General features: G+C 45.8%; 3 protein-coding genes across 6 annotated transcripts; 1 reads left to right on the top strand and 2 right to left on the bottom strand.

Moving 5' to 3' along the window:
• The first annotated feature begins 1,418 nt into the window (after nucleotides 1-1,418).
• On the top strand, nucleotides 1,419-18,550 carry tjap1 (tight junction associated protein 1 (peripheral)). 2 transcript variants are annotated; one of them, XM_053436416.1, is made up of 10 exons: nucleotides 1,419-1,673; nucleotides 3,941-4,046; nucleotides 6,891-7,058; nucleotides 9,648-9,676; nucleotides 9,771-9,932; nucleotides 10,719-10,785; nucleotides 12,706-12,813; nucleotides 13,364-13,447; nucleotides 13,587-14,267; nucleotides 14,413-18,550. In XM_053436416.1, exons 3-10 carry the CDS (start codon nucleotides 6,939-6,941, stop codon nucleotides 15,043-15,045), a joined length of 1,884 nt encoding a protein of 627 aa, XP_053292391.1. In that variant the 5' UTR covers nucleotides 1,419-1,673; nucleotides 3,941-4,046; nucleotides 6,891-6,938; the 3' UTR covers nucleotides 15,046-18,550. The 2 variants fall into 2 exon arrangements, with proteins under 2 accessions (XP_053292391.1, XP_053292392.1); XM_053436417.1 differs by lacking the exon at nucleotides 1,419-1,673 and adding an exon at nucleotides 1,680-3,018.
• A 396-nt stretch (nucleotides 18,551-18,946) lies between these two features.
• On the bottom strand, nucleotides 18,947-20,937 carry dnph1 (2'-deoxynucleoside 5'-phosphate N-hydrolase 1). The gene is made up of 4 exons (XM_053436099.1): nucleotides 20,668-20,937; nucleotides 19,767-19,838; nucleotides 19,585-19,695; nucleotides 18,947-19,114 (listed from the first exon to the last, which is right to left on the bottom strand). Exons 1-4 carry the CDS (start codon nucleotides 20,801-20,803, stop codon nucleotides 18,963-18,965), a joined length of 471 nt encoding a protein of 156 aa, XP_053292074.1. The 5' UTR covers nucleotides 20,804-20,937; the 3' UTR covers nucleotides 18,947-18,962.
• A 1,040-nt stretch (nucleotides 20,938-21,977) lies between these two features.
• On the bottom strand, nucleotides 21,978-25,648 carry yipf3 (Yip1 domain family, member 3). 3 transcript variants are annotated; one of them, XM_053436097.1, is made up of 10 exons: nucleotides 25,544-25,633; nucleotides 25,327-25,510; nucleotides 24,755-24,979; nucleotides 24,166-24,272; nucleotides 24,044-24,089; nucleotides 23,389-23,481; nucleotides 22,893-23,024; nucleotides 22,689-22,802; nucleotides 22,491-22,614; nucleotides 21,978-22,390 (listed from the first exon to the last, which is right to left on the bottom strand). In XM_053436097.1, the coding sequence occupies exons 2-10, from the start codon at nucleotides 25,396-25,398 to the stop codon at nucleotides 22,236-22,238; spliced, it is 1,068 nt and encodes a 355-aa protein (XP_053292072.1). In that variant the 5' UTR covers nucleotides 25,399-25,510; nucleotides 25,544-25,633; the 3' UTR covers nucleotides 21,978-22,235. The 3 variants fall into 3 exon arrangements, with proteins under 3 accessions (XP_053292072.1, XP_053292071.1, XP_053292073.1); XM_053436096.1 differs by having other exon boundaries at nucleotides 25,327-25,648; XM_053436098.1 differs by having other exon boundaries at nucleotides 24,755-24,970; nucleotides 25,327-25,648.
• Nucleotides 25,649-25,668: the final 20 nt, after the last annotated feature.

Raw genomic sequence — 25,668 nt, 5'->3', positions numbered from 1 at the left:
GGTGGGTCCTGATGGGTCTTGAAGGGTCCTGCTGGGTCCTGCTGGGTCCTGCTGGGTCCTGATGAGGTCCTGGCGGTTCCTGGTGGGTCATTGTGGGTCCTGGTGGGTCCTGATGGGTCCTGGTGGGTCTTGATGGGTCCTGGTGGGTCCTAATGGGTCCTGATGGGTCCTGGTGGATCCTGATGGGTCCTGGTGGGTCCTAATGAGGTCCTGGTGGTTCCTGGTGGGTCCTGATGGGACCTAATGGATCCTGGTGGGTCCTGGTGAGTCCTAATGAGGTCCTGGTGGTTCCTGGTGGGTCATGCTGGGTCCTGGTGGGTCCTGGTGGGTCCTGATGGGTCCTGGGGGGTCCTAATGGATCCTGGTGGGTCCTGGTGAGTCCTAATGAGGTCCTGGTGGTTCCTGGTGGGCCATGCTGGGTCCTGGTGGGTTCTGGTGGGTCCTGATGGGTCCTGGTGGGTCCTGATGGGTCTTGAAGGGTCCTGGTGAGGTCCTGGTGTGTCTTAATGAGGTCCTGGTGGTTCCTGGTGGGTTCTGATGGGTCCTGATGGGTCCTGGTGGGTCCTAATGGGTCCTAATGAGGTCCTGGTGTGTCCTGATGGGTCCTGATCGGTCCTAATGAGGTCCTGGTGGTTCATGATGGGTCATGGTGGGTCCTGATGGGTCCTGTTGGTACCTGATAGGTTCTAGTGGTCTCTAGGACTGAGATTTTGACCACAGAAAGTCGATGGACACATGCCAGTTGAGTCCGGGTTTGTTGAGGATCTGAATGACATCAAAAGAAAAAATATTATTTCATTAATAATAAATAATCAGTTTTATAAATACACAAATTTAAATAAATAAATACAAAAATCATGAATTCAGGACATTGTGACGCCACTTATTGACCATTACCGTTGATAACGTTGTTCTGTTATGTTTTATATTTTAATCATATATAAACATGTAGTCATATATATACGGAGGTTTTACTATTATTATTATTATATATACTGTTGCTGCCATTATTACTATATACTGCTATTATATTGGTATAATTACTATCATATATAAATATATATTATGTTATATTATATACTATATATACTGTACTATTTTTTATATACTGTCTAACAATAACATTACCATCATATCATCAGTACTATTACCATCATCTGCCACTGCACCTTATCTACCTATTTATCTTGTGTTTCTGATTTTTATTCTTTCTACCTCAATATTTTTTATTTTATTCTATTGTATTTTATTGTATTCAAATGTACCGGCTGCTATGACGACTTAATTTCCCTTCGGGGATGAATAAAGTAATCTATCTATCTTTCCGCTATGTTTCCACCTGACCCCTAAGAGGAAGGTGTGTGACGTCAGCACGCAGGACGTTCCTGAGGATTACCCATCATGCCCCGCGGGTGAAGATGGCGACAGCTGAGCGAAGCCGCAGATCAACTTTATCCTCCCGGTTCTGAGCGCTTCTGGTCCCGCGAACCGCAGCGTGTCCGACCGCAGATTCTCCGGCCGCCGCCCGCTCCCGTGGCCTCGTCCCTTGGATCATCTGCGACCGGATCTGATCGCTGCTGCCCGGCCTCCACCCTCCACCCTCCTGCCGCCGGAGCTCCGGGTAAACTTTCCTGTCGTCTCCGGGTGCTGGTGGAGATTAGCCGAGCTAACAGGTGAGCTGCTGTGGGCCACCGTCACTGTGTGTGTGTGTGTGTGTGTGTGTGTGTGTGTGTGTGTGTGTGTGTGTGTGTGTGTGTGTGTGTGTGTGTGTGTGTGTGTGTGTGTGTGTGTGTGTGTGTGTGTGTGTGTGTGTGTGTGTGTGTGTGTGTGTGTGTGTGTGTGTGTGTGTGTGAGACATAGCTGAGGGCAGCAGCCTCAGGGAGAGAGCTCACCTGCATTGAATACACAAATATATTGATCCATAAGTCATTGATCTGTCAGTTACTGATCAGTTAGTTATTTGAACCATCAGTTAGTTATTAATCCATGAGTTATTGATCAGATCGTTGCTCTCTATCTCTCGCTCTCCTCAGTGAATTGTTGTGTGTGAACATTTTACTTTGAAACCTCAAAGAAAACCTGTGGAGCTGCTTTCACATGACACAGCATCACTGTGCTATGAAGTCGGGGAGAGTCTCTCGGCTCAGGACTCGGTGGTCAGTGATCTCCACTTTGATTTGACTTCTTTCTGACTTGTGAGCTGCATCTTTAGTCTCCTCAACACGAGACTTCAGGACTCGGTGTGAAAGTGAGAGCGACTCGCAGACATGATCCGACCCCATCGATTAATAACTAAACACATGACGTCGGTTTGTCACTGACATCATCCCAATATAAAACAGAACAAATGAACGTGAACTAGTTTGTTTTAGGTGTGAACTGGAACAACAGAGACTTGTGGGTCTCTCAGGTCCTGGTCCTCCTCAGAGACTAACGATCCACACCAGCTCAACTGTTCCTCTAAGAACATGATGTCACGGTTCAGAGGAAGTGAGTGATCAGTGGGCGGAGCTTCATACTGTGTGATCTCTTATCTGCAACTTAACCTGGAGCAGATCAGCTGTTCGGGATAAGTTACCAGTGATTTTAAGCGAACGAGCCTCTTGGACTGAAAACTCTTTAAACCGGAAGTTTTCCTGTTACACACAAATCCTGCTTCTAGTCCAGATCTCAGGTGCAGCCTCTGTGGCCCTGAATTATGACACAGCTACCGTCATTGTCAGGTTATGTGTGTGTGTGTGTGTGGAGCTTCATGATTGGATAATATAAGATGATGAGACAACAATTTATTTCAGTAAAGCCTGTTCATCACTAAACATAAAACATACAACATACAACATACAACATACAACAAGTTGTCTGACAGAGGAGAGGCCCTTGTTTCCATGGTGACTGACGAAGGTCAGGTCTCCGTATCTCCGTCACGGCAACAACATGAGGACGTGAAGAAGAATGTTCACCGGATCATCAATGATGTTGTCGATCGGTGCAGATCATTTCTGATGTGAGGCTGTTTGTGTGAGTAAAAAAAACAACAAGCAACACAACAGCACAATAACACTTTGATTCAGGGCAGCAGCTGAATGGGTCGGGTGTGTGTGTGGTTCCGTTCTGGAGTCTTTCTCTGCAGCCGATGGATTTCACAGCACACAAACGCCTGTACACTTCCTGTAAACGCCTGTACACTTCCTGTAAACGCCTGTGCACTTCCTCTATACGCCTGTACACTTCCTGTAAACGCCTGTACACTTCCTCTATACGCCTGTACACTTCCTGTAAACGCCTGTACACTTCCTGTAAACGCCTGTACACTTCCTGTAAACGCATGTGTACTTCCTGTTAATGTCTGTACACTTCCTGTAAACGCCTGTACACTTCCTGTAAACGCCTGTACACTTCCTGAAAACGCTTGTACACTTCCTGTATACGCCTGTAAACTTCCTGTAAACGCCTGTACACTTCCTGTATACGCCTGTAAACTTCCTGTAAACACATGTGCACTTCCTGTATACGCCTTTACACTTCCTGTAAACACCTGTACACTTCCTGTAAATGTATGTACACTTCCTGTAAACGCCTGTAAACTTCCTGAAAACGCAGTTACACTTCCTGTAAACACGTGTTCACTTCCTGTAAAATCAAGCTCAAGTAAACATTGCATCTTTAGCCTTTAACATTATTATGCTTTATCCTGTAATCGTAGTAACCCTTTTTTTTAGGGTTAGGGGGTTAGGGTTTGCATGTATTCTTATTTTTTAACCGCCAATTGTAATTCGCTTGTATTTTCAGCTTTTAGCAGTATTTAGCCTGTAATTGTGGGTATCTCAGCCCCTGTTTTCACTTTCAGCCTGTATTTAGTTTCTCGTCACGTCTCTGTTTTCTGTCTGACTGGCAGCTGGTATTGACTCGTGTTTTTCCATCCCTCCATCTTGTGTTTCAGGTGCTCTGAGGTTCACATGCCCACGGGAGAAAGAGGAGGAGGAAATGGACTGAATGTGAGAGGGCACAGCAGAGAGGATGGAAAGCATAGTGTACTGATGAACGAGGTGAACATCTTTTCATTCATTAACTCAGTGGCCTTGGATCTTTTCTGTCTGTTTGTAAAAACATCACTGTGGAGATGATGTTGTGTTGTCTCCCTGTTTGAACTCTGACCTCAGCAGTTTAATAACTTTTAGTTATTGAGAGTTGAGACACCTGAAGAGAGGACAGGTGATCCTCCTCCCTTCTTCTCTGGTTTGTCTGTTTTCATTTTCAGGGGCTGCATGTGTATTAACACCTGACTGGGTTGATGAGTCTTTAAATTTCCACAGAACATATGATTCCTCAGTGACTTTGATTCATGTATCACAGACATGTTTGCACAGCTCTCGCCTGTTTGTGTTTCAGGTGTTTTGTTTTGTGGATGAATCAGACTTACCACCTGACAGACCTATGAGACAACACGACAAACCTCTGACATGACTAGACAGACTGAAACACAAAGCGTGGAGTTCAGACTGAGAGAAGCAGGGGATGGGTGAATGACAGGATGGAATAAAGAAGGAAATATACAGAAAGACATGAACAAAGAAATGACAGAAAAAAGGAGAACGTTGAAAGAATGTGGTGAGAAAGGACAGAAAGAGGAAAGGAAGGAGGAGAAGAACAAACATGTAGGAAAGACGTGACAACATTTAAATAATAGAAAACTGAATCATTGTGAAAGAACAAAAGACCAAAAGAGGACACAAACAGAGGGAACCGAAAAAGAAAAGAGAAAATGTCATGGAAAATTTCAATGTTTAGCCATTAAAAAATTACCTCTCACATGTTCTGTTCTAAAGACATCTTAATGCCAATATTCAGTTTCTTGTTTTATTTTATCAGGTTGATCACATCCACCTCAAATTCTTAAAACCTTGACGATTATTCTATCTGAAATTCATAATTTTTCATCAATCGGTTTCTCTGTTGCGTTTTGGTGAATTTCATTGCTTTGCGATTACAAATGAATAAATGTTCTTCCCCAAATGTTACATGTTTGATAAGAGCCTGATAATGAACATTTCAATATTTACTTAAAGGGGACATATTATGAAAATTTCACTTTATAGTGCTTCCACACGTTAATTTGGATATCTGACATGTCCCCAAAACTCTGGAAAAAAAACAACTCCCGCGATTTGTTATGGTTCCTCTATGTCAGAAACGTCATGCTTGAGTGACTGCGTGTGAGCTTCCCTCGTCACAGGCCAAACGGGAGTCTCTTACATGGCCTTGTAAGAACAGGTCAATCTGAGGAGGGCTGTTTTAGACAGGGTAAAATGTGCTGTTTTTAAATGATCCTTCTGGTATTTTGACCAAAATATGTTACAGACATTTCAACTTGTGGTAAAATGGGCATGATATGTCCCCTTTAAAGTTATAGCTCCACCCACTGGCAACAATAAATAACATGTTTTCATACTTATTAGTAGTACCCACCTACTGTTAAAAGGAAGTACCTCTCCGGTTGCAATTATTCCATTTGCATGAAATTTCCATGGTCTGGTGTAAAACAAAATCCATGTTCTTTGCTTGCACTAGAACGTGAATCTTTGTGTAGGTCAGTCATGTAAAGTATGTGTGGCTTAGTGAAGTGTGTATGTGGAAAGGAAACAAAAGAAAAGTCATGCTGCTGTGTGGAGTCGGGGAGAGACGTGAATTAAGCTCAGAGGAATAAAGCTAAAGGACACCTAGTGTCCAGGTGAGGCTGGAGGGGGTCGTCACATTTAGTTATTATATTTATATTATAACTATTATTGTAATTATTATTCTAGTCATCTTAATATCTATTGTGATAAACGGTTTTGTATTTATAAATCTCTTTTCTAGTCTTGATGACTCAAAGCTCTTTGCAGTTTTACATTCACCCATTCACACACACATTCATACAGTGCATCTGTTAGCAGCACTGTGTTGTTCTGTGGGAGGCAATACAGGGTTCAGTATCTTGCCCAAGGACACCTCGGCATGCAGATGCACACCCTAACCCCAATAAGAGACACTGACTGTCTCTTATTGGGTCTTTTGGACGTGACGCGGCATCTCGACGTCTCCTCCTCACGGCTCCTCTGACATGTAGCACGTTAGCTGCTAACACTGTGTTCTGTCATTAACAGGCTAATGTTAGCATCATTCAGATCAATGCAGCTGTACTTCCTGTTCTGGAAACACACTGAGATCAATGAGATGCCTGAGGACACACACACACACACACACACACAGACAAACAAACAGACAGACACACACACTTTCTATAGCTGTTTTCCTTTCTATAGTTGTGAGGACACTCGTATCCCTAGCCCCTAACCCTAACCTTAACTTAAGTCTTATTCTAACCCTAAAATCAAGTCTTAACCCTCAAACAACCCTTGGACTTTGTGAGGACCAGACAAAATATCCTCACAATGATGATCTAGATCCAAAATATGCCTCATAACTTTAGGAAGACAAACACACACACACACACACACACACACACACACACACACACACACACACACACACACACACTGACACACCAATTATAGTATTGATGTACTTTTGTGGTGTTTTGTGTGTGTGTGATGACTGACCTTTTACTAGTGTTGCAGGGATGTCCTCACAGTGCAGGTGATTCTCGTGCTTGATCCTCACAAACACACATTTGCACTTCATCGCACACACATGCATGAGGCCTGGTTGATGCTGATGAGGGGTGACCGAGCATTGATCTGCAGAGAGAGAGAGTGAGGGTCGTGTCAGAGTCAGTTTTGGATGAGGTCTGGTTGCGAGCGGTTGGCAGGCGGTCAGTGGGTGATTGGCAGGCTGTTGGCGGTTGATTGGTGGAGTCTGCGTTTCTACCTCATCTCTTCTTCTCCTGACAGGACTGACAAACCATCAGGAAGTAAAGAAACTAAGAAACAGGATCCAGGATGACGAGCGCAGCCCCTGCCAGGAAGCCGTATCGTAAGGCTCCACCACAGCACCGCGAGACCCGCCACACCATGCCTGTCGCTCCACCCCCGCCTGTGCCGCAGCCCGACATCAATCAGGTAAACCTACACGCTTTAAACACACCCCCACCCCCTTTTCAGTACCTTACCCACTTTACTGCTACTGCTAAACAGCCACGAAGCACTGGGCTGCTGCACGGTGTCCAAACATCACCGCTCCCGTTCTCGGACAGTGAGCCAGAAGTCTCTAGTTTGTCCAGTCTCGAGCTCTGCATGCCCTCAGCCTCGCTCTTCAGAAGCCACACCTGCCGCCCCAACAGGATCAGAAGCACAGCGATGGGCGTCACGGCATCTGAGCGGCATCCAACAAGTCCTCACAGCATGTCAAGTCCTAGCCAGAGTCCTCTTAACATGCACCATGCAGCAAGTCGCTTCGCAGCACATCGAAGCCCTGCCTGGAAGCACAGCCCCCCCAGTGGCGCCAGAAGAGAGCATCACTGTGGGATCCAGAGACAGACTTTTGTCCCTCCGAAGGGCATCTTGAAGCAGCCGACCTCTCTGGACGTGGAACACACCTACGATATCATCAGGAAATCAAAGTCAGTGGAGCTGCTGGATGAAAGTCAGGGCAGCGCTGTCCGCCACCCGCCAACGTGCTCACTGGACCGGGCGGCCCCCCGCCGGGCCTCGGCCCCCCGCCGGGCCTCGGCCCCGCCCCTGCCATCTATGACCGACTGGAACTGGAAGAGGCAGATTTTGGAGGAAAAAGTTCGGTTCTCCAGCTTTCTGGATGAAATCACCTGTCAAGTCCTAAGCCCCGCCCACCTCACCCTGTTGGGTAGGTCCCCCCCCGTAGAGCCAGTTAGCCCCGCTCCTCAGCGCAGACATCCTGGCCGCCGCCCTGCCCACAGGAAACAGCGGACGGAGTGTTCCGCCACTGACCGCACGAGGCGCTGGGACGACTGGGTGGCGGCAGTGCAGCGTCCCAGTAGCTGGTACCAGCCCCTGCAGGGGGAGGGGGCATGGCAGGAGACCCCACAGCAGCAATGTGACATCCCAGAGAAGGCGGGGCCTAAGGAAGAAGTGTTGGGCGTGAATAAAGGGATAAAAATGAAAGTTCAGGAAAACAAACATCCTTTCACAAATCTGTCACTGCTGTCCCGCATCAAGGTACGTCCTCACCCCCTCATCCTTCATCTCACCTCCTCATCATCATCCTCATCCTCCTCATTATCATCCTCCTCATCCTCATCCTCCTTCATAACCGTCCTCACCCCCTCATCCTTCATCTCACCTCCTCATCCTCATCCTCCTCATTATCATCCTCCTCATCCTCATCCTCCTTCATAACCGTCCTCACCCCCTCATCCTTCATCTCACCTCCTCATCATCATCCTCCTCATTATCATCCTCCTCATCCTCATCCTCCTTCATAACCGTCCTCACCCCCTCATCCTTCATCTCACCTCCTCATCATCATCCTCCTCATCCTCATCCTCCTTCATATTCATCCTCACCTCCTCATCCTTCATCTCACCTCCTCCTCATCATCCTCTACCTCCTCATTATCATCCTCCTCATCCTCATCCATATTCATCCTCAACCCCTCATCCTTCATCTCACCTCCTCATCGTCATCCTCACCCTCCTTCATATTCATCCTCACCTCCTCATCCTTCATCTCACCTCCTCATCATCAGCCTCCTCATCCTCATCCTCCTTCATATTCATCCTCACCTCCTCATCCTTCATCTCACCTCCTCATCGTCATCCTCAACCTCCTTCATATTCATCCTCACCTCCTCATCCTTCATCTCACCTCCTCATCATCATCCTCCTCATTATCATCCTCCTCATCCTCATCCTCCTTCATATTCATCCTCACCTCCTCATCCTTCATCTCACCTCCTCATCATCAGCCTCCTCATCCTCATCCTCCTTCATATTCATCCTCACCTCCTCATCCTTCATCTCACCTCCTCATCATCATCCTCTACCTCCTCATTATCATCCTCCTCATCCATATTCATCCTCAACCCCTCATCCTTCATCTCACCTCCTCATCGTCATCCTCACCCTCCTCATCATCATCCTCCTCATCCTCACCCTCCTTCATATTCATCCTCAACCCCTCATCCTTCATCTCACCTCCTCATCGTCATCCTCACCCTCCTCATCATCATCCTCCTCATCCTCACCCTCCTTCATATTCATCCTCAACCCCTCATCCTTCATCTCACCTCCTCATCGTCATCCTCACCCTCCTCCTCATCATCGTCTTCCTCATCCTCATCCTCAACCTCCATCATATTCATCCTCAGCCCGTCATCCTTCATCTCACCTCCTCATCATCATCCTCAGGGAGAGAGTGAGAGAGAAACTCAGCTTGTTTAATCAACAATAACTGTAGCCGTCTGATTGGTTCAGTCACAGCAGCTGAGTTATTGATGTTTCTGCTCAGTGAAGCCCTGCTGCATGCTGGGAACTAAACATCGACACAGATCAATGAGACAGGAAACATCCTGTCGTCTCCATGACGTTGTTTATTGACCTCCCACCACCGAAAGTGTCACATGTTGAGCCAATAATCAATAACGTTATCGGCATAAATTCAGTCAACAGTGAAATTTCTGTTTGATAATTGATTATTTGTAGGGTAGTGAATATAACTGATGTTGTTGTGTTTCAGGAGGCGTTAACAGATGCTGACAGGATCAGGTCAGTCTCATTACATATAACATATCACAGTCAAATCAATAATCTACCGATTCATCAATCATCGGCCCCCTCACCCCCTCCTCCCATTACCCAGAATCCTGCAACAGCAGAATGAGGACCTTCGGCACCGCCTTTCTCTCTCCACCCACAAGATGGAGGCCATGGAGGCGGAGTTTGATGGCAACCGTCATTACATGGAGGCGGAGCTAAGCCGGACCAGAGACGACTTGGATAAGATGAGGGACAAGTTCCGCAGGTGAGCAGATTCTAGTAGTGACAAGTGGTGTGATTGGCAGATAAAAGCAGCGAGAGAGTGGAGCTGATCTGTAATTGGCCGTTTCACAGGAAGTCACCACTTCATTTAAAGAACAGGGATGTGTTCACTGACAGATGTATTTGTATAGTGCCTGGACTGAGGGGAGAATTCAGAGTAAGGGGCAGGTGGACGATTAACACAGCCAATCACTGAAGTGTTTGATTCAGTCCCATTGGTTGGACCCTGAGTTCCAGTGGAGTTGAATCAGCCTTTATGATCCTGCTCAGGTTCATAAAGGCTCCGCTGGGTGAGTTTGGTGTGGAAGAGCTGGACTGGGTTAGAGTTGAACCCTAACGCCATCACTGAACTAGAATGGACTACCTGCACCCGCGGCTGAGGGGTAGAGTGGTCATCCTCCAACCTGAAGGTCCTGAATGGCCCCCCCCATAGAATAACAAAGTGCTGCGATTAGATGCACTGTATGAATGTGTGTGTGAATGGGTGAATGTAAAACTGTACTGTAAAGCGCTTTGAGTCATCAAGACTAGAAAAAGATTTATAAATACAAAACCATTTATTTTGTCCATATAGGGTTTAATAACTGGATGAACTGGTTTATGTGAATTCAGGCTTGGATGTTGGAGGCTGATGAGGAAACTCAGTCTGAACAGTGATGCGTTCACTGACAGCCATACAGACTCGGTGAACAGTGATGCGTTCACTGACAGAAGAAGAAGCGAGTTTTCAGATGTGATAACACATTTCTCTATCTCTCTCTGAGTGCAGACTCCAGAACAGCTACACAGCGTCTCAGAGAACCAATCAGGATCTGGAGGAGAAGCTTCACGCTCTGGTAGTTCCCTTCTTCATGTGACCTTTGATCTCATCAACTGATTTTCAGTAAAGAGTCTAACCAGTGTGTGTCTGTTAATTTCTCTGGATTTATTCATGATAACATTAATGTTTTCACATTGATATTCATAGTACTGTTGATGTTTACCTCATAATATATATTTATTCATATTAGTATTTAGACAGTAACGAACCTCTTGATTGGGTCTCAAATTTACTTGTGTATGGCTGTGGTTGTTTGTATTTGTGTGTGTGTGGTTCTAATTAGTCACTATCAGCCAATCGCTGATCAATAACTACATGAACACACTCTGATGCTGTGTATTGATGAACTGTGTAAACATTGATTTGACTGACAGGGGGCAGTTATCATGGGAAACAGAGCAGGAGGTTAGAGGTCACTGTAATCGGTGGAAAAAAAGTCAAATCTATTTACTTTTTAACTTCCTTATTTCCTTATTCAGCTCATTCAAATAATGAAAAGCTTTAAAAGTAGAAATAATTATATTAAAACTAACTTAATAAATCATTTGTTATTAAATATATACGATATTTCAAAACTGAACTTTTCTGTCAAACACCTGACATCAAACCTTTCCATGCACTTCCTGTTTGTCTGATGTCGTTTTTCATCTTCTCTTCTTTTCTCACGCTGCTCTGTGATGGACTCACTCATCTTCATCATCTTTTTCATCTTCATCAGGCTGCCGTCAGTCAGACATGGGTTCATGCAGTTGGGTTTCATTCATCATCTTCATCTTGACTTTATTCTTCAGTCTGAAGAAGTTTGAACATGAAGTCAGGAAACAAACTGACGTCATGTGATCGTTTATGCTCCAATAATTTCTTTATATCTTATCAAATACATACATTTTGTACCAATGAAGGAAAGATGTGGTGCTTCCATCAGTCACATTACTCTCTGGAATATTTTGTATTAATTTGCTGAAATTATCCCTAAAATATTCCCAAAAAGTATTTTGTTACGTAATTGCCGAAGGGCTAGAACCCTTTGGTTTGGCTCTGGTCAGTAATTATTTTTATTCCCTTGGACTGGAATGAGCTAGAAACACGAAACTTACCAGTAACTGGAATTAATGTGCATTAACTTTCTCTGAAGCATGACCTCAGTTGGCCACATGGTGGCGCTGATATCAAGCATGAAAAGAAAATTCACAGGCCACGCCCCTCACATAAGTCCAATTGACATAAAATGGGTTAGGGTTAGGCAAGTCCAGCCAATGGTGCTCTAATAACATTACAATAAGACCATAACAGTCGCAATGAGGGAGTTTTTGCTAATTTGTCAATCAACACCAAATTCAGTATAAAGCATATATTCGATATATTTAAATATAAATCCTACTGATATTGAGCTGCCTCCTCCTAGTGAGCATTAAGGCTGGAACCCGCTCATTTCTCTCTTACATATATTTATTGTCTTGTATTACAATAATTTTCAAAACATTTTTAATGACAAAATATCGACTTGGTGTTCAAACGGCTTCGGTCTCATCTCGTTGGTTTTTCGGCGAAAATCTTCTCAGAATTTACAGATTGTACTTGATTGTTCTATATAATGCCTAATGTTATATATGATATAAAATGTAATGCCATAGATATGTATATAATAATAATAACTTAAATGTTTCTTACGATACAAAGTCTAATGGTAATTTAAAGTTATTTAGATGGTGAAGGCCAAGTTTTAAGTTTAAATAAAATATACAACTCGTGAAACAAAAAGAAACAACTTAAAAAATGGTGTCGACGTGGATTCTCTTATTCTTTTAATTCCCACATCATCTGAATGTCGTCTTTCTGCCAAAGGCCCGCCTTCCCTCAATTCAGCCTCTTGATTGCTTGTCTGCTGTGATTGACAGCCGATGCACTAATGTAATGTCTCCGCCCCTCTTCACAGCTGCGGAAGGTGGAGAGGGACAAAAAGACGATGGACCAGGAGATTGTGGAGCTCACCAACAAACTGCTGGACGCCAAGAACACAATCGACCGACTGGAGGAGCTCAACGTGAGACTCAGTGACACTTGATCTGATTTAGATTTAGAATTTATTACAGCAGTCCCGTCTCGAAGCCTTTTCCAACATCAGAGACCGGGGGCGGAGTTATCGTGACCAACAAGACCAGCCACAGCTTTGTGTGTGTGTGTGTGTGTGTGTGTGTGTGTGTGTGTGTGTGTGTGTGTGTGTGTGTGTGTGTGTGTGTGTGTGTGTGTGTGTGTGTGTGTGTGTGTGTGTGTGTGAGTGTGAGAGAGTGAGTGAGTGTTCAATGAATGAATATAATTTAATATCAAATATAAAAAGGGTTCATTTGTACAGTCAGGTCTGTAAAGATGGATAAACTGGTTCTAGCAGGTTGAAGCAGCTCTGAACCCGGACTCTGTTCCCTTTGGTGGAAAACAGGTCAAAGTCTTGTTTATGTTTATTTCTTCTCTGCAGTTTGAACCAGATGTTGTTTCACTGTGTCACAACCAATAATAAAACCAAACCTTCAGGACTGATTGACAGACGACGTGTGGAGCTGAGGCTGATGGGTAATGTAGTCTGTCTCTCTCCTCAGGAGCGATATCGACACGACTGTAATTTGGCCGTTCAGCTGCTCAAGTGCAACAAGTCGCATTTCAGGAACCACAAGTTCGCTGATGTAAGTCACTTGATGATGTCATCAGAGAAATGACGATGTCACTGCTCGTCATCAATAACTGATCTCTGTCTGTCTGTCTGTCTGTCTGTGTGTGTGTGTGTGTGTGTCTGTGTGTGTCTGTGTGTGTGTGTCCCCTCAGCTGCCCTCCGAGCTTCAAGATATGTTGAACAAACACATGAAGACTGTGTCGGGGGGGGCCTCGGGCCCCCAGGACCCGGACACGCTCAGTTTGACGCCCGCCGACGTCGTGCCGACCTCCGTCATCGCCCGGGTCCTGGAGAAACCCGAGCCACTAGTCCTGAATTCTGCCCAATCAAGCAGCTGCGGGCGACCCGTGGCTGAGGACGTCTTTGTGCACGTGGACATGACGGGTCCCGTTGGGGCCGAGGGCCGGGGCCGGGACAACGGAGCCGCTCAGGAAGCGTTGCAACACAACGGGTCCTGTCGCAGTCAGAGCAGTCTGGACGGGCAGTTGGAGGCTGAGGAGGGAGGCGGGGCTCCCTCTTTCGAGAAGCTGAACCCGTACCCGGCGCCGCCACACCCCCACCCCCTGTACCCAGGCCGCAAGGTCATCGAGTTCACCTCCGACGATAAAGTAAAGATCCCCAAAAACTCACCACTTCCCAACTGCACCTACGCCACAAGGCAGGCGATCTCCATGAGCCTCGTCCAAAACGAGGACGAGCGTTTGGCCCCCAGCAGCCCCGCCCCCTCCTTGGCTGGGGGGGGTGGAGCCAACCAGCACACGCCACCTTCACAGAGGGATGTCGCCAGCGAGCCTCTATCCAGCCAGTCGAGCCCCTTCAGTAGCCCACCACAGGTAGGCTGAAGCCCCGCCCACCTTCATTGTTGTGTTATTGATCTGTGATGTCATCATGCACCTGTTGGACCATATCAGCTGATCGTGTTCAACGTTCATTTAATTCCTGTTAATCCTCGTTAACCCCCCCCCCCCCCCCCCCCAGGCTCTCAGCGTGATGGCGAGCTCCGGCAGCTCGGAGGAGGATCTTCTGTCCAACTGGCAGAGGATGTTTGTGGAGAAGATGGCGCCGACTTGCGACAACTCCCTGGTCCACCGTACGTCGTTCAGCAGTCAGATGGCTAAGGAGCTGCAGAGGAGGAGTCAGGCGGGAGGGGGTGGGGCCTCCTTTGACCACCACAGGACGGCGTACTCAGATGGCGAGGAGGGATCCTCTGCGAGGAGCTGGACGCCAAGCCGCGGCTCCAGCCTCGACACCGACACCGACACCGAGCCGCGGCCCGGCAGGAGGGGGCGGTACGGGGGGGAGGGGGAGGTGGAGGAGGAGGAGGAGGAGGTGCTGCTGATGAACCTGGAGGAGGACGGTGGCAGCGGGGACACTGCGGTCACCGTGGCGTCCAGCCCCGCCCACAGGAAAGAGCAGCAGGAGGAGGAGAGAGACGTCCTCCCCCACGACCTGCCCGTCATCTCGCCCCGCGTGCTGGAGTACGACCCCCCCCTCTCCAGCACCGGCCCCTCGCACCGGCCTCAGAAGAGTCCGAAGAGGATGGGCGTCCACCACCTGCATCGCAAAGACAGCCTGACCCGAGCCCAGGAGCAAGGCACACTGCTGGACTGACCCGAGCCCAGGAGCAAGGCACACTGCTGGACTGACCCGAGCCCAGGAGCAAGGCACACTGCTGGACTGACCCTCGCTCGCCCCTGTTCTCCCTAAGCTGATGTCTGTCTCCATGGCAACTGACCTGCCCGTCATTAGGGTCATCCAGGATATAGCCATACTGTGTGTGTGTGTGTTTGTGTGTGTGTGTGTGTGTGTGTGTGTGTGTGTGTGTGTGTGTGTGTGTGTGTGTGTGTGTGTGTGTGTGTGTGTGTGTGTGTGTGTGTGTGTGTGTGTGTGTGTGTGTGTGTGTGTGTGACACATTGTCCACATACTTTTGGTCATGTATGTAGCTGATCAGAACACATGGTCGTCACATGTCTGTATAGCTTTCAACCAACTAGCTGAAAGTATGTGGACAGCAAACAAATGAAGTTATAGCAACAACACTTTTACACCAAAATGTAAAATTTGGTCTTTCAAACTTTTACAATGTGATCAGATTAATCACCATTTCTAAATGCTCTGTATATTATTGTGGGAACGGAAAGATAAACGACAGAAGGTGGATATATACATTTAAAGTCCAAATGATAGTTATTATGATTGAAAAATCAATCTAAAACATACCCCACCATAATTAATATGGCTGGCTGCTTTGCCTCTGAGCAAACACAGGATGATTTAGAACGTTCTTATTTGAATCAAACTCAAAGAACCTTCATCCTGAACTTTGGGGCTTCCGAGGCTTTGCTCTTTTTCAGCCAACATAGGAAGGTTGAATAAAACTTTTTGCATTTCTTTTTTAAATCAAACAAACTTTAAACAATTAAATGTGAATGTGAATCCACATCTCAGTGTCCAGCCAGTTCCCCTTAAAATGAACGAGTTCCCAGTTCAGTTCATGCAGATGAACTGGTTCAGGTTCACAGTTCATGTTTTAACTGGAGGATTCAGGTGACGTCCGGTCGTGGGTCTGGTTCTGAACCGATGGAGTCGGATCAGGTCTCGTTTTAACTCTGAGTCCTGAGTGTGAGCGACTCGTGTCCAACATGTGGACGAGTCCTTTTCATGATGTTTCAATGAGTCTGATAAACTGAGGAATCAAACCAGCACCCAGTGACTTCCTGATCAGGTCCTGAGAACCAGTGATGAGTGTGTGTTAGTTCCAGTGAGAGCCGAGTGGAGGAGGACACAGAAACTCCAGCTCGGTACAAACCAGCTGCAGCTTCTGATCTGATCCCAGATCAGCTGAGACCAGAGGAACTCTCTGTTTCTCTGTTGTTGATAGCCCTAAAGAAAATATTCCCAAAAAGTCCAATTCCTCAAAAAAATTAACAAACACAATTTATTATTATTGTTTTTAAACTGAGCGTCCACATGCTTTTGTCCAGGTAGTTGAATTTGATCACGTGTTCATGGAAATGTTGCTCTGCTGTCCAAATACCATTGGACACATTTTGATCTTTTGTGAATGGTCATCTGCGAACAACATATACGACACATGGCCAAAAGTGTGTGAATAGCAAACAAGGCGTGTGTGTGTCTGTGTGAGAGAGAGAAACCACAACTTCTCGGACGTCTTTGCCTTGTTTCCTGACCAGGAGCTTTTATTTTGAAGATACAAATGACACACAGTCTCAGTGCCTATCACTCTCTCTGGGAAGGGTTGCGAGTACGACGCCAGGCCTGCAGAGTGTCAGACTTCGATTTTGTCATCTATTTGTTGACTTCCTGTCATGCTGTGTTATTTAGTCACCTGACTGTTCTGACCTTTGACCCTGACTGAAACTGTGGGGGCGGGGCTTCTCCTCACCTGGAGAGTAACATCTACATTTTAGGATTTTTAGTTGTGAAGAAATAATGTTTGTTTGATTTGTCGTTGATTTGTTTTGTTGTGTTTCTGATCACATTGATTTGATGTCGTCGTGGTACGGGGGCCTGTGAGTGACAGGAACGATTTTTAAAAGTTTCTCTTCAGAACCTGCTGCTCCTTCACATTCAAACATGTGAGGTGGCTTTTATTGTGAAGCAGCCACAGGAAACAGTTTTGTTTGCCTCCGTACTTTCCCTCCGACGTTGTGTCGTAGTTGGACGTCAGCTCGTTGCTTCAGCTGATCAATGATTGATTGAGTCTGAGTGTGGACCGGCTCAGTATCTGATCGAATATTGATCACATCGGATTCAAACCTTTTCTTGTATTAGTCGTATTAAAACTTGTTTTGAATCTTTATTTTTTATTCCTGTTAATCTGAGATTAATAATTTTCGTACGTCGGCTCGAACACAATCAGACTGCCACTTCATGATAGAACTACAAGTCCTGTTGGTGCATGATGGGATATGAATGCTGTCAGAGCTCTGACAAAGTGCATGATGGGACACAGAAGTAATGTGTCAAGGTGACATCACGTCAAACTTGAACTGGTTCAGAGAACGTTGAGGACAGGAGAGTGGTGGTAAATAAATAAAACAGTAGTTTGCTCCTTTAAATGATTAAAAACATTTGACTGTAAAATCAGACGTGTGTGTCTGTGTGTGTCTGTCTCTCTCTCTCTGTGTGTCTCACTCTGTGTCTCTCTCTCTGTCTCTCTCTCTGTGTGTGTGTCTGTCTCTCTCTGTGTGTGTGTGTCTGTCTCTCTCTCTCTCTGTGTGTGTGTGTCTGTCTCTCTCTCTCTCTGTGTGTCTCACTCTGTGTGTCTCTCTCTCTCTCTGTGTGTGTCTGTCTCTGTGTGTTTGTCGGTCCATCATAAACCCGAGTTTCTTCGTTAACAAACATTTTAAACATTTTGTCAATCAGAATTTTTCACAGATCTTTTGTGACCACGTGAACAAAGTGATTTAATGTTTGGGTCATAATAACGTTAGCTAACAAACTTAGCATAATTTTAGTTATTTTTGTTGTGATTTATTTGCTCTAAAGTTGATTGACTCCAGCACAGTGTTGCTGATGAGCTGCTCTTAGCTCTTGAGCTGAACTCGTAACAGTTCATGTTCAGTTTGCTTATATGAGAATTCTAATTCTAGCTCATTGGCTACAAAGTGGATGAGTCGTTGAAAGTATTTTCACGGTTCAGAAGATTAAATGTTTCAGTGAATGTAAGTTATTGAAGAAAAATGTCGTAAGCTAGATCAGGCAGGACAAACGGTTAGCTCGCCATTTGACTTCTACACATGCGAACATGCTAACGGCAGCCTGGTGGCTAATCAGTTGTTAGAGATGAACATTGCTGGTTAGCAGAGCGAAGGACCCCCTAAGTGGCCACCAGGGGGCGCTGGGTGGTCCGTGGAGGACGTGGACTCACCTGGGATCAGGACATGGAGGAACAGGAAGCAGGTTCTAGTCTGGGAGCGTTTGGTGTCTTCACAGCTGAATGTCGTTAATGTAACGTTAAGGTTACTGTGACTCCGCCCCCTGGTGCTCACCTGTTCACTGAGCGTCTGTTTGTAAAAAATCTACTGAAGATTTTATTTTCTCAATTTGTAACTGATGTATATTTTAAAAGAAATAAAATATTTTAAACCTTGTTCCGTGTTTGAATTCCAGTGCATGCTGGGATACGCTCCCCCTCCCTAACATCATCCGGATCAGAAACACTTTGACCCCAGGGGGAAATTGTGTTTGTTACAATAGCTCCACGCAAGAGTAGAAAAATAAGCATATGAAATATGTATAATGTGCGTTCTGTACATCCTGGATAGGTAACGAGTCCAGTGTCTGACGCTCGGAGGGAGGACGGCCTCAGGCTGGAAGGACTTCCTGTGGTTAGGGTTAGCCCACTGTACAGTAGAACCTATACAATTATCTGTACAATATCTTGTTATAAAATACTCTAATCATATAATACAAAATGTATAAAATAATCATCTATAATATAATATTACATAATCTGTAATGTATAATATGAACATATTTATCAACAACTGGTTCAGTCAACTTTATTGATGTTTTTGTGGTGAACAGTGTGAACAGGAGTTCTTCAGGTTCTTGTTGAAGAACTGGTCCAGAACGTTCTCCACCTCGGCCTCGCTGTAGTCTCTCACCACGAACCGCTCGCCGTCGGCCGCTCCTCGGATCATGGCCGACAGAACTGCAAAGAGACAGGAAGTTAGCCTGACACCTGAGGTCTGTGAGCCAATCAGAGCAGAGCTCAGTCACCAGGTGTAAGGCGTACGTTAGCATTACTGCTTTAACTTTAACATGGTTACATTAGCTTTTAACCTCATCTGTTAGAAAGATGTTGGTGTGACGACATGTTTGAATATAAAGTGCTGCATTCATCAAATAATCTCTTTTCCTAAAGAAGGTTCATTGACCTTGGTCAATGGTCACAAGGTCAAGAAAAGATGTGAAGGAGTGAGGAAAGGAGTGAGGAAAGGAGTGAGGAAAGAAGAACCATGATGCGGGGAAACTCCGCCTCCACTTGCATTCAGGGATTTGTTTTGTATAAATACTGCGTCTATACGATGTGTGTGAGGAAGATCGATTCTATCGCTGGAAACTGAAACATGATGCTAACAGACACACTTTTTAAAGACAGTAAACAGGAAGTGACCTCACCGCGTCCTGTTGACGGCCTGAACAGACACAAGGTTCTTTTCTTCATGTCGACGACTCGGCCGAGTTCATAACCGACCCCGAGAGACGGCTGCGTGACCTCGGCCACCACCACTGAGGTAACACAGAGGTCAGAGGTCACAGGCAGCCCATCACACCAACAAGCAATAATCACTGATCCTCACCGTCGCACTGTCGCAGCCAATCGACGTCTCTGTCGTGGATCAGCCTATCACCTGCTGCCGAGCCAGCCTCACCTGTCCAATCACAGCACAGCAGCTCAGTGACATCACACAGCGGTCCATTCCCAGCACTCTGACCTGTGTGTGTGTGTGTGTGTGTGTGTGTGTTAGTGACTCTGACCTGTGAGTGTTTGTATATGTATGTGTGTGTGTGTGTGTGTTAGTGACTCTGACCTGTGTGTGTATGTGTGTGTGTGTGACTCTGACCTGTGTGTGTGTGTGTGTGAGTGACTCTGACCTGTGAGTGTTTGTATGTGTGTCGGTTAGTGACTCTGACCTGTGTGTGTTTGTATGTGTATGTGTGTGTGTGTGTGACTCTGACCTGTGAGTGTTTGTATGTGTATGTGTGTGTGTGTGACTCTGACCTGTGTGTGTGTGAGTGACTCTGACCTGTGAGTGTTTGTATGTGTATGCGTGTGTTAGTGTCTCTGACCTGTGTGTGTGTGTGTGTGTGTGTGTGTGTGTTAGTGACTCTGACCTGTGAGTGTTTGTATATGTATGTGTGTGTGTGTGTGTGTGTGTGTGTGTGTGTGTTAGTGACTCTGACCTGTGTGTGTATGTGTGTGTGTGTGACTCTGACCTGTGTGTGTGTGTGTGTGAGTGACTCTGACCTGTGAGTGTTTGTATGTGTGTCGGTTAGTGACTCTGACCTGTGTGTGTTTGTATGTGTATGTGTGTGTGTGTGTGTGTGTGAGTGACTCTGACCTGTGAGTGTTTGTATGTGTATGTGTGTGTGTGTGACTCTGACCTGTGTGTGTGTGAGTGACTCTGACCTGTGAGTGTTTTATGTGTATGCGTGTGTTAGTGTCTCTGACCTGTGTGTGTGTGTGTGTGTGTCTCTGACCTGTGTGTGTGAGCTGTTTGTTGCTCACGTGTTCTGTCATCACGGTTCCGTGGCTCTTCAGATTCTTCACGATCTTCAGGTAAAGATCAACATCTTCTCTTCCGCCGCGAATACTTCCACAGAAATAAATCTTCATCCTGAAACTGATTCTGATTCTGAAGTTTCTTTCCGCGTCTTGCCGCGCGGGTAATGTATGACCCTGAGCTTTGTCTTGCAGGTGCTGCTGACGTGTGATTGGCTCAAGCCTTGTAAATTTCAACTCTGATTGGTTAACAGTTGAGGCGGTAAACAGCTGAGGGGAGGAGCTACCTGACCATAACGTCCCTTTGTTTCAACAAACATCCTGCTCCTACCTTTCAAAATAAAAGTCTACAAATCCTGGGCACCTGGACGCAGACAAGACTCCGCATTGTTCATTCTAAGAAATCTCAACTAAAATGAATCAATTATTCCACGTTGCAACTGATGATTTGATTCTATTAAATAAATGATGTCCGTTTATCCTTTAGACTCCTTATTCCATCTTTTTATTATTTTTTAATATACTTTGTATTTTGTGGAAAAGTCTCCCAGGCAGCAGCTTATTAATCCTGAAAACATAAAACCTGAATAAATCTCAGTGCTGCTCACTGAACGAACATGGAGCAGAAGTCAGAGTCCCGATATCACGCGGAGGCCAATACATCACTTTTCTTTCATAGGAAAATGATTTATGAACACAGTGTTATCCCACATGGTTGGATGGAGAGAGGTATTTGATCTATTTTGGTAAAGAATTTAAACCATTCTTCACAGCATTTGAATCTGAATTAAAAATCTTTAAAATACAAAACAATCTTTACTGAGAGTATAAGAAATTACTCCAAGATAACACCTGATTTGTTGCTTATTTTCGTATTTTGTTATGTCACTGAATTGCATAGTTGTTTACTTATTTTTAATTTGTATTTGCCAGTTATTATTTTAACTAAATTTGCATTAAAAAAAAAGGACGGAGGTCCACCATCTTGTCTGCAGCCAGGAACTCATGGCAGTTACACTTTAAGAATATTTACTCAGTTACTCTACACATTGTCATTATTAAAACTCGTGAATGAAACTGATCAATAATATATAAAGTAAAACATTGAACCGGAGCTTAATTAAGTTAGAGTAAAAATGTATCACACTTTGTCATATACAACATATCTATAACATTTATATATTATATCTAGAAATAACCTCGATTTTTTATTATATAACATTAAATGGTTTGTTAAAAAGATTGTAATTGTAAATAAGGTTTCCAGATCAAAGATGATTCTCAAAAATTCAAAGCCCCAAAGTTTATTTGACTGTTTGTACAGAAACAATTAACACAACAAACAAGACAGAATAAAAGGTTAACACAGAACCAGCAGAACCAGCAAAACCAGCTCCACTCAGACACCCCTGACTAATGTTCAGATCCAAAATATGATCATTTACACAAAAACTTTCTTCTTTTAAAACACGTCTGTGAGTGTCTGGACCCTCAGTGGACCCTCAATGGACCCCTAGTGGATCCCTAGTGGACCCCCAGTGGACCCTCAGTGGATCCTCAGTGGACCCCCAGTGGACCCCAAGTGGACCATCATGGAGGCCCCCAGAGTCCTACCTGTGGCGTTGAGAATCAGGTCGGGCACATCTCGGGCCACCCGCTGTATCGGAGCCAGGTGGGGTCCTTCCAGAGAGATCAGCAGCCCTGAAAGGACGACAGGAGGTCTCACTCAGGCACAAAAGCACACAGTACAAAGTGTGTGAGAGAGAGTGTGTGTCTGTGATGTGTGTGTGTGTGTGGTCACCTTCCACGATCTTGTGGTAGGCGAAGTGCAGGTAGAGCAGGAAGAGCATGTGCAGCAGGGAGAGCGTCCCACAGAGGAGGAGACGGGGCGTCTGACCGACGGTCCTAGAGAGCAGAGCCGCCACCTGAGGAACCAGCACAAAACAGGTGAGCGTAAAGCTGAGGGACAGCCGGGGCTGATGGGAAGTGTAGTCCTTACCATACGCAGAGTGGACAGTCCTCCAACCAGCAACCACAGGACGTAGAACAGGAAGTGGAAGTGAATGTTGTAGGTGATGAAAAGGACAGCGCAGTGACCAAATAAACCGTAACCCTGAGGACAGCAGACAGGAAGTATGTTGTGTCAGTTAACAGTAAATCATGTGCTAATAGTGTCAGTACAGTGTGTAGTACCAGTACTGACCAGCAGGGACAGCATCTGGAGCATCGTGATCTGAGCGTTGACCAGGTACGCCAGGAAGTAGATCAAGGAGGAAACTCCCAGCCAGTAACCGAAGCATGTTCCGATAGCAGTGCCCATCAGAGTCCCCTCCCTCTGTGAGGCACATGAGCACAGCCAATCACAACGTGGAGGAGGTTTCACGTGTACTGTGGTAAACCTCCTGCAGGTTGGTTGTACGATCTTTATCACCATGGTGATGTGTTTAACACACGTTTGTTGTGTGATTGAAAACATGGTGGGCGGAGTTAGAGACACATTTCTTATTGATTTCTTATTGGGCGTGTCGCTAACAGCAGGAGAGCAGGTAGCACTCTGGTCACAGTTAGCATCTACTAGCATCCACTGTCGCCAAACTGCACTTTTACAAACATGATATTTGATATTTTGTCATGACCCTGGACGTTGTAGAGTTTTTTCCTCTGTGTGTGTGTGTGTGTGTGTGTGTGTGTGTTCTTACGATGACGGTTCCGGACGTCTTCATCCCGTGCAGCAGGATGGCGACCAGAGTAAAGACCAGCATCAGAGGACCGTACAGCTCGCCTGCGATCTTCTACAGGAAGTACAAACTGTCAGAGACCAGATCCTGATCCTCAACCAGGGGTCTGAACTGTGAGCCGAGTTCAACATACCAGCACCTGCTCCAGATATTCACTTCTATTCAGATCTCAATGAACAGGTTTACCAGAAAAACAATCCCAGATGTTTTACCAGCTGTTCTTCCTGCATTTAGCAGCTGGAGCTGTTTCTTTTATTCTGGATGTTTGTTCTGCTCTGATTTAACAGTTTGGTCCTCGTTGTGAAATATGAGGCTCTGCTGTCGGTCAAACTGTCACCGTCTGTGATTGGTCAAATGCAGCAAACCCCGCCCCTTTTATGTGCACACACTCAGATCTTGATGAAGAGAATCTGAGTTATTTAGCGTCATGTGACCACGTAGCCTGACTGTGATTGTTAGGTTATGTCCAGCTGGAGAACTGACAGAGATCCAGGATATGTTGAACTCACTTCATAGAACAGATCCTGACCCTGAATCTGATCCTGGATCAGATGAGTGGGTCACTTCCTGTTTTTCGTTGGCGAGCTGAAAACACAGAGGAAGTGGGCGTGGTTACCTGTGGGAAGTTGATCATGCGGACAGGTATCATGGACTCGATCAGCCTGGGGGACACAGAGCAGACCACAGTCAGACTGAGCAGGAAACATCTGACAGGAAACAGGAAGTGGGCAATCCTACCTGCTGCGGACCTGAACTGGCTCCACGTCAAAGTATGGCCTCAGGATGTCGATATTGGCGTAAAGGTTAAAAGCTCGGGAGGCCTGACGCTTCCCCGCCTGCCACACCTGGACACACAGGAGTCAACGAATAAGAGAATCAGCTAAGAAGTCGGACACTTCACAATAAAAGTCTGTAATCAGAGCATTGTTTTTTCATAAGCTTTGCACTGTGAAACGGGCATAAACAATAGAATCTTTACTATGATGTCATTATACATCAACATTTCGTTTTCAATCCTGACTGAATCTTTTTGAGGGAGAGCTTCGTGTCCATCACATGAGGTTCTTTATTCAACCTTTATTTATCTGCAGCCTGTGCGGTTTCTGATATAATTACTGTGTTTTCTTGTTTGAATGTTCAGAGTATGAAGTTGAATCTTCCAGCAAACATTTGACGATAAAAACCGTTAAAACCAAATGAATGGATTCATTCAGTGGAGGCAAGACCTCCGATCTCTAGAAGAGCAGCATGACTTCTGCGGCTGAGTGGTGTGGCGCTCTGATCTGTGGCGTGGACGACCTCTGACCCCGTCCTGAGCGGGACTCACCTCATCTGCCACCTGTCGACCCAGCTGACCCTTTAACCCCTTCATGCCAAGAAACTCTCCGTCCTCGGCGTTGTCGTCCTCAGTGGCGGCCGCCTCTGCTGCCACCTCCTCCTCCTCCTTCATCCTCTGGTGCATCTCCCCCATGTCCTCGAAGCTGGAGCCCGACGTGTCGTCCATGTTCTCCATGTCGATGACCGCCGAGCCGCCGCCGCCGCCGCCGCCGCCCTGAGGCACCGACCAACACCGGATGGATTTAATACTTCTCATGTTTTACTTTTTAAATGTATGATATTGTATAAGTGATAAACTAAACTTTGTTTCATCATATTTTACTGTATAAATATTAGATTATATGATCAGGTTTCTAATGAGGATCTCAGACAGAACACACACACACACACACACACACACACACACACACACACACACACACACACACACACACACACACACACACACACACACACACACACACACACACACACACACACACACACACACACACACTCACTCACTCGTAGTTTACATGAAGGTCAACTCGGGTTAGTTAGCCTGTTAGCCTGTTAGCTCACCTGGATGAGGTTGTCATCGAAGCTTCCCCATGTATCCGTGTTCGTGTTCCTGATCCCGGAGCCCGCAGACATTTTGACCGCAGCAGCGCAGATGTGTGTGTGCGTCCCGGAGTATATCTGTGTGTGTCTGTGTGTGTGTGTCCCGGAGTATTGTCTGTGTGTGTCCCGGAGTATTGTCTGTGTGTGTCCCGGAGTATTGTCTGTGTGTGTCTGTGTGAATGTTCCCTCAGTTTAAATCTAAAAAAACATAACAACAGGAAGAAGCTAAAGCTCCGCTCTGGACGTAAGGTTACGTCATGACGTTGGGCTAACCGGGCCACGTCATGACGTTGGGCTAACCGG

The sequence above is a fragment of the Pleuronectes platessa genome, chromosome 12 (assembly GCF_947347685.1).
Source record: "Pleuronectes platessa chromosome 12, fPlePla1.1, whole genome shotgun sequence".
Classification (NCBI taxonomy): Eukaryota; Metazoa; Chordata; class Actinopteri; order Pleuronectiformes; family Pleuronectidae; genus Pleuronectes; species Pleuronectes platessa.
The sequence above is the reverse complement of the archived record's forward strand: the minus strand, read 5'-3'. Positions and strand labels throughout refer to the sequence as shown.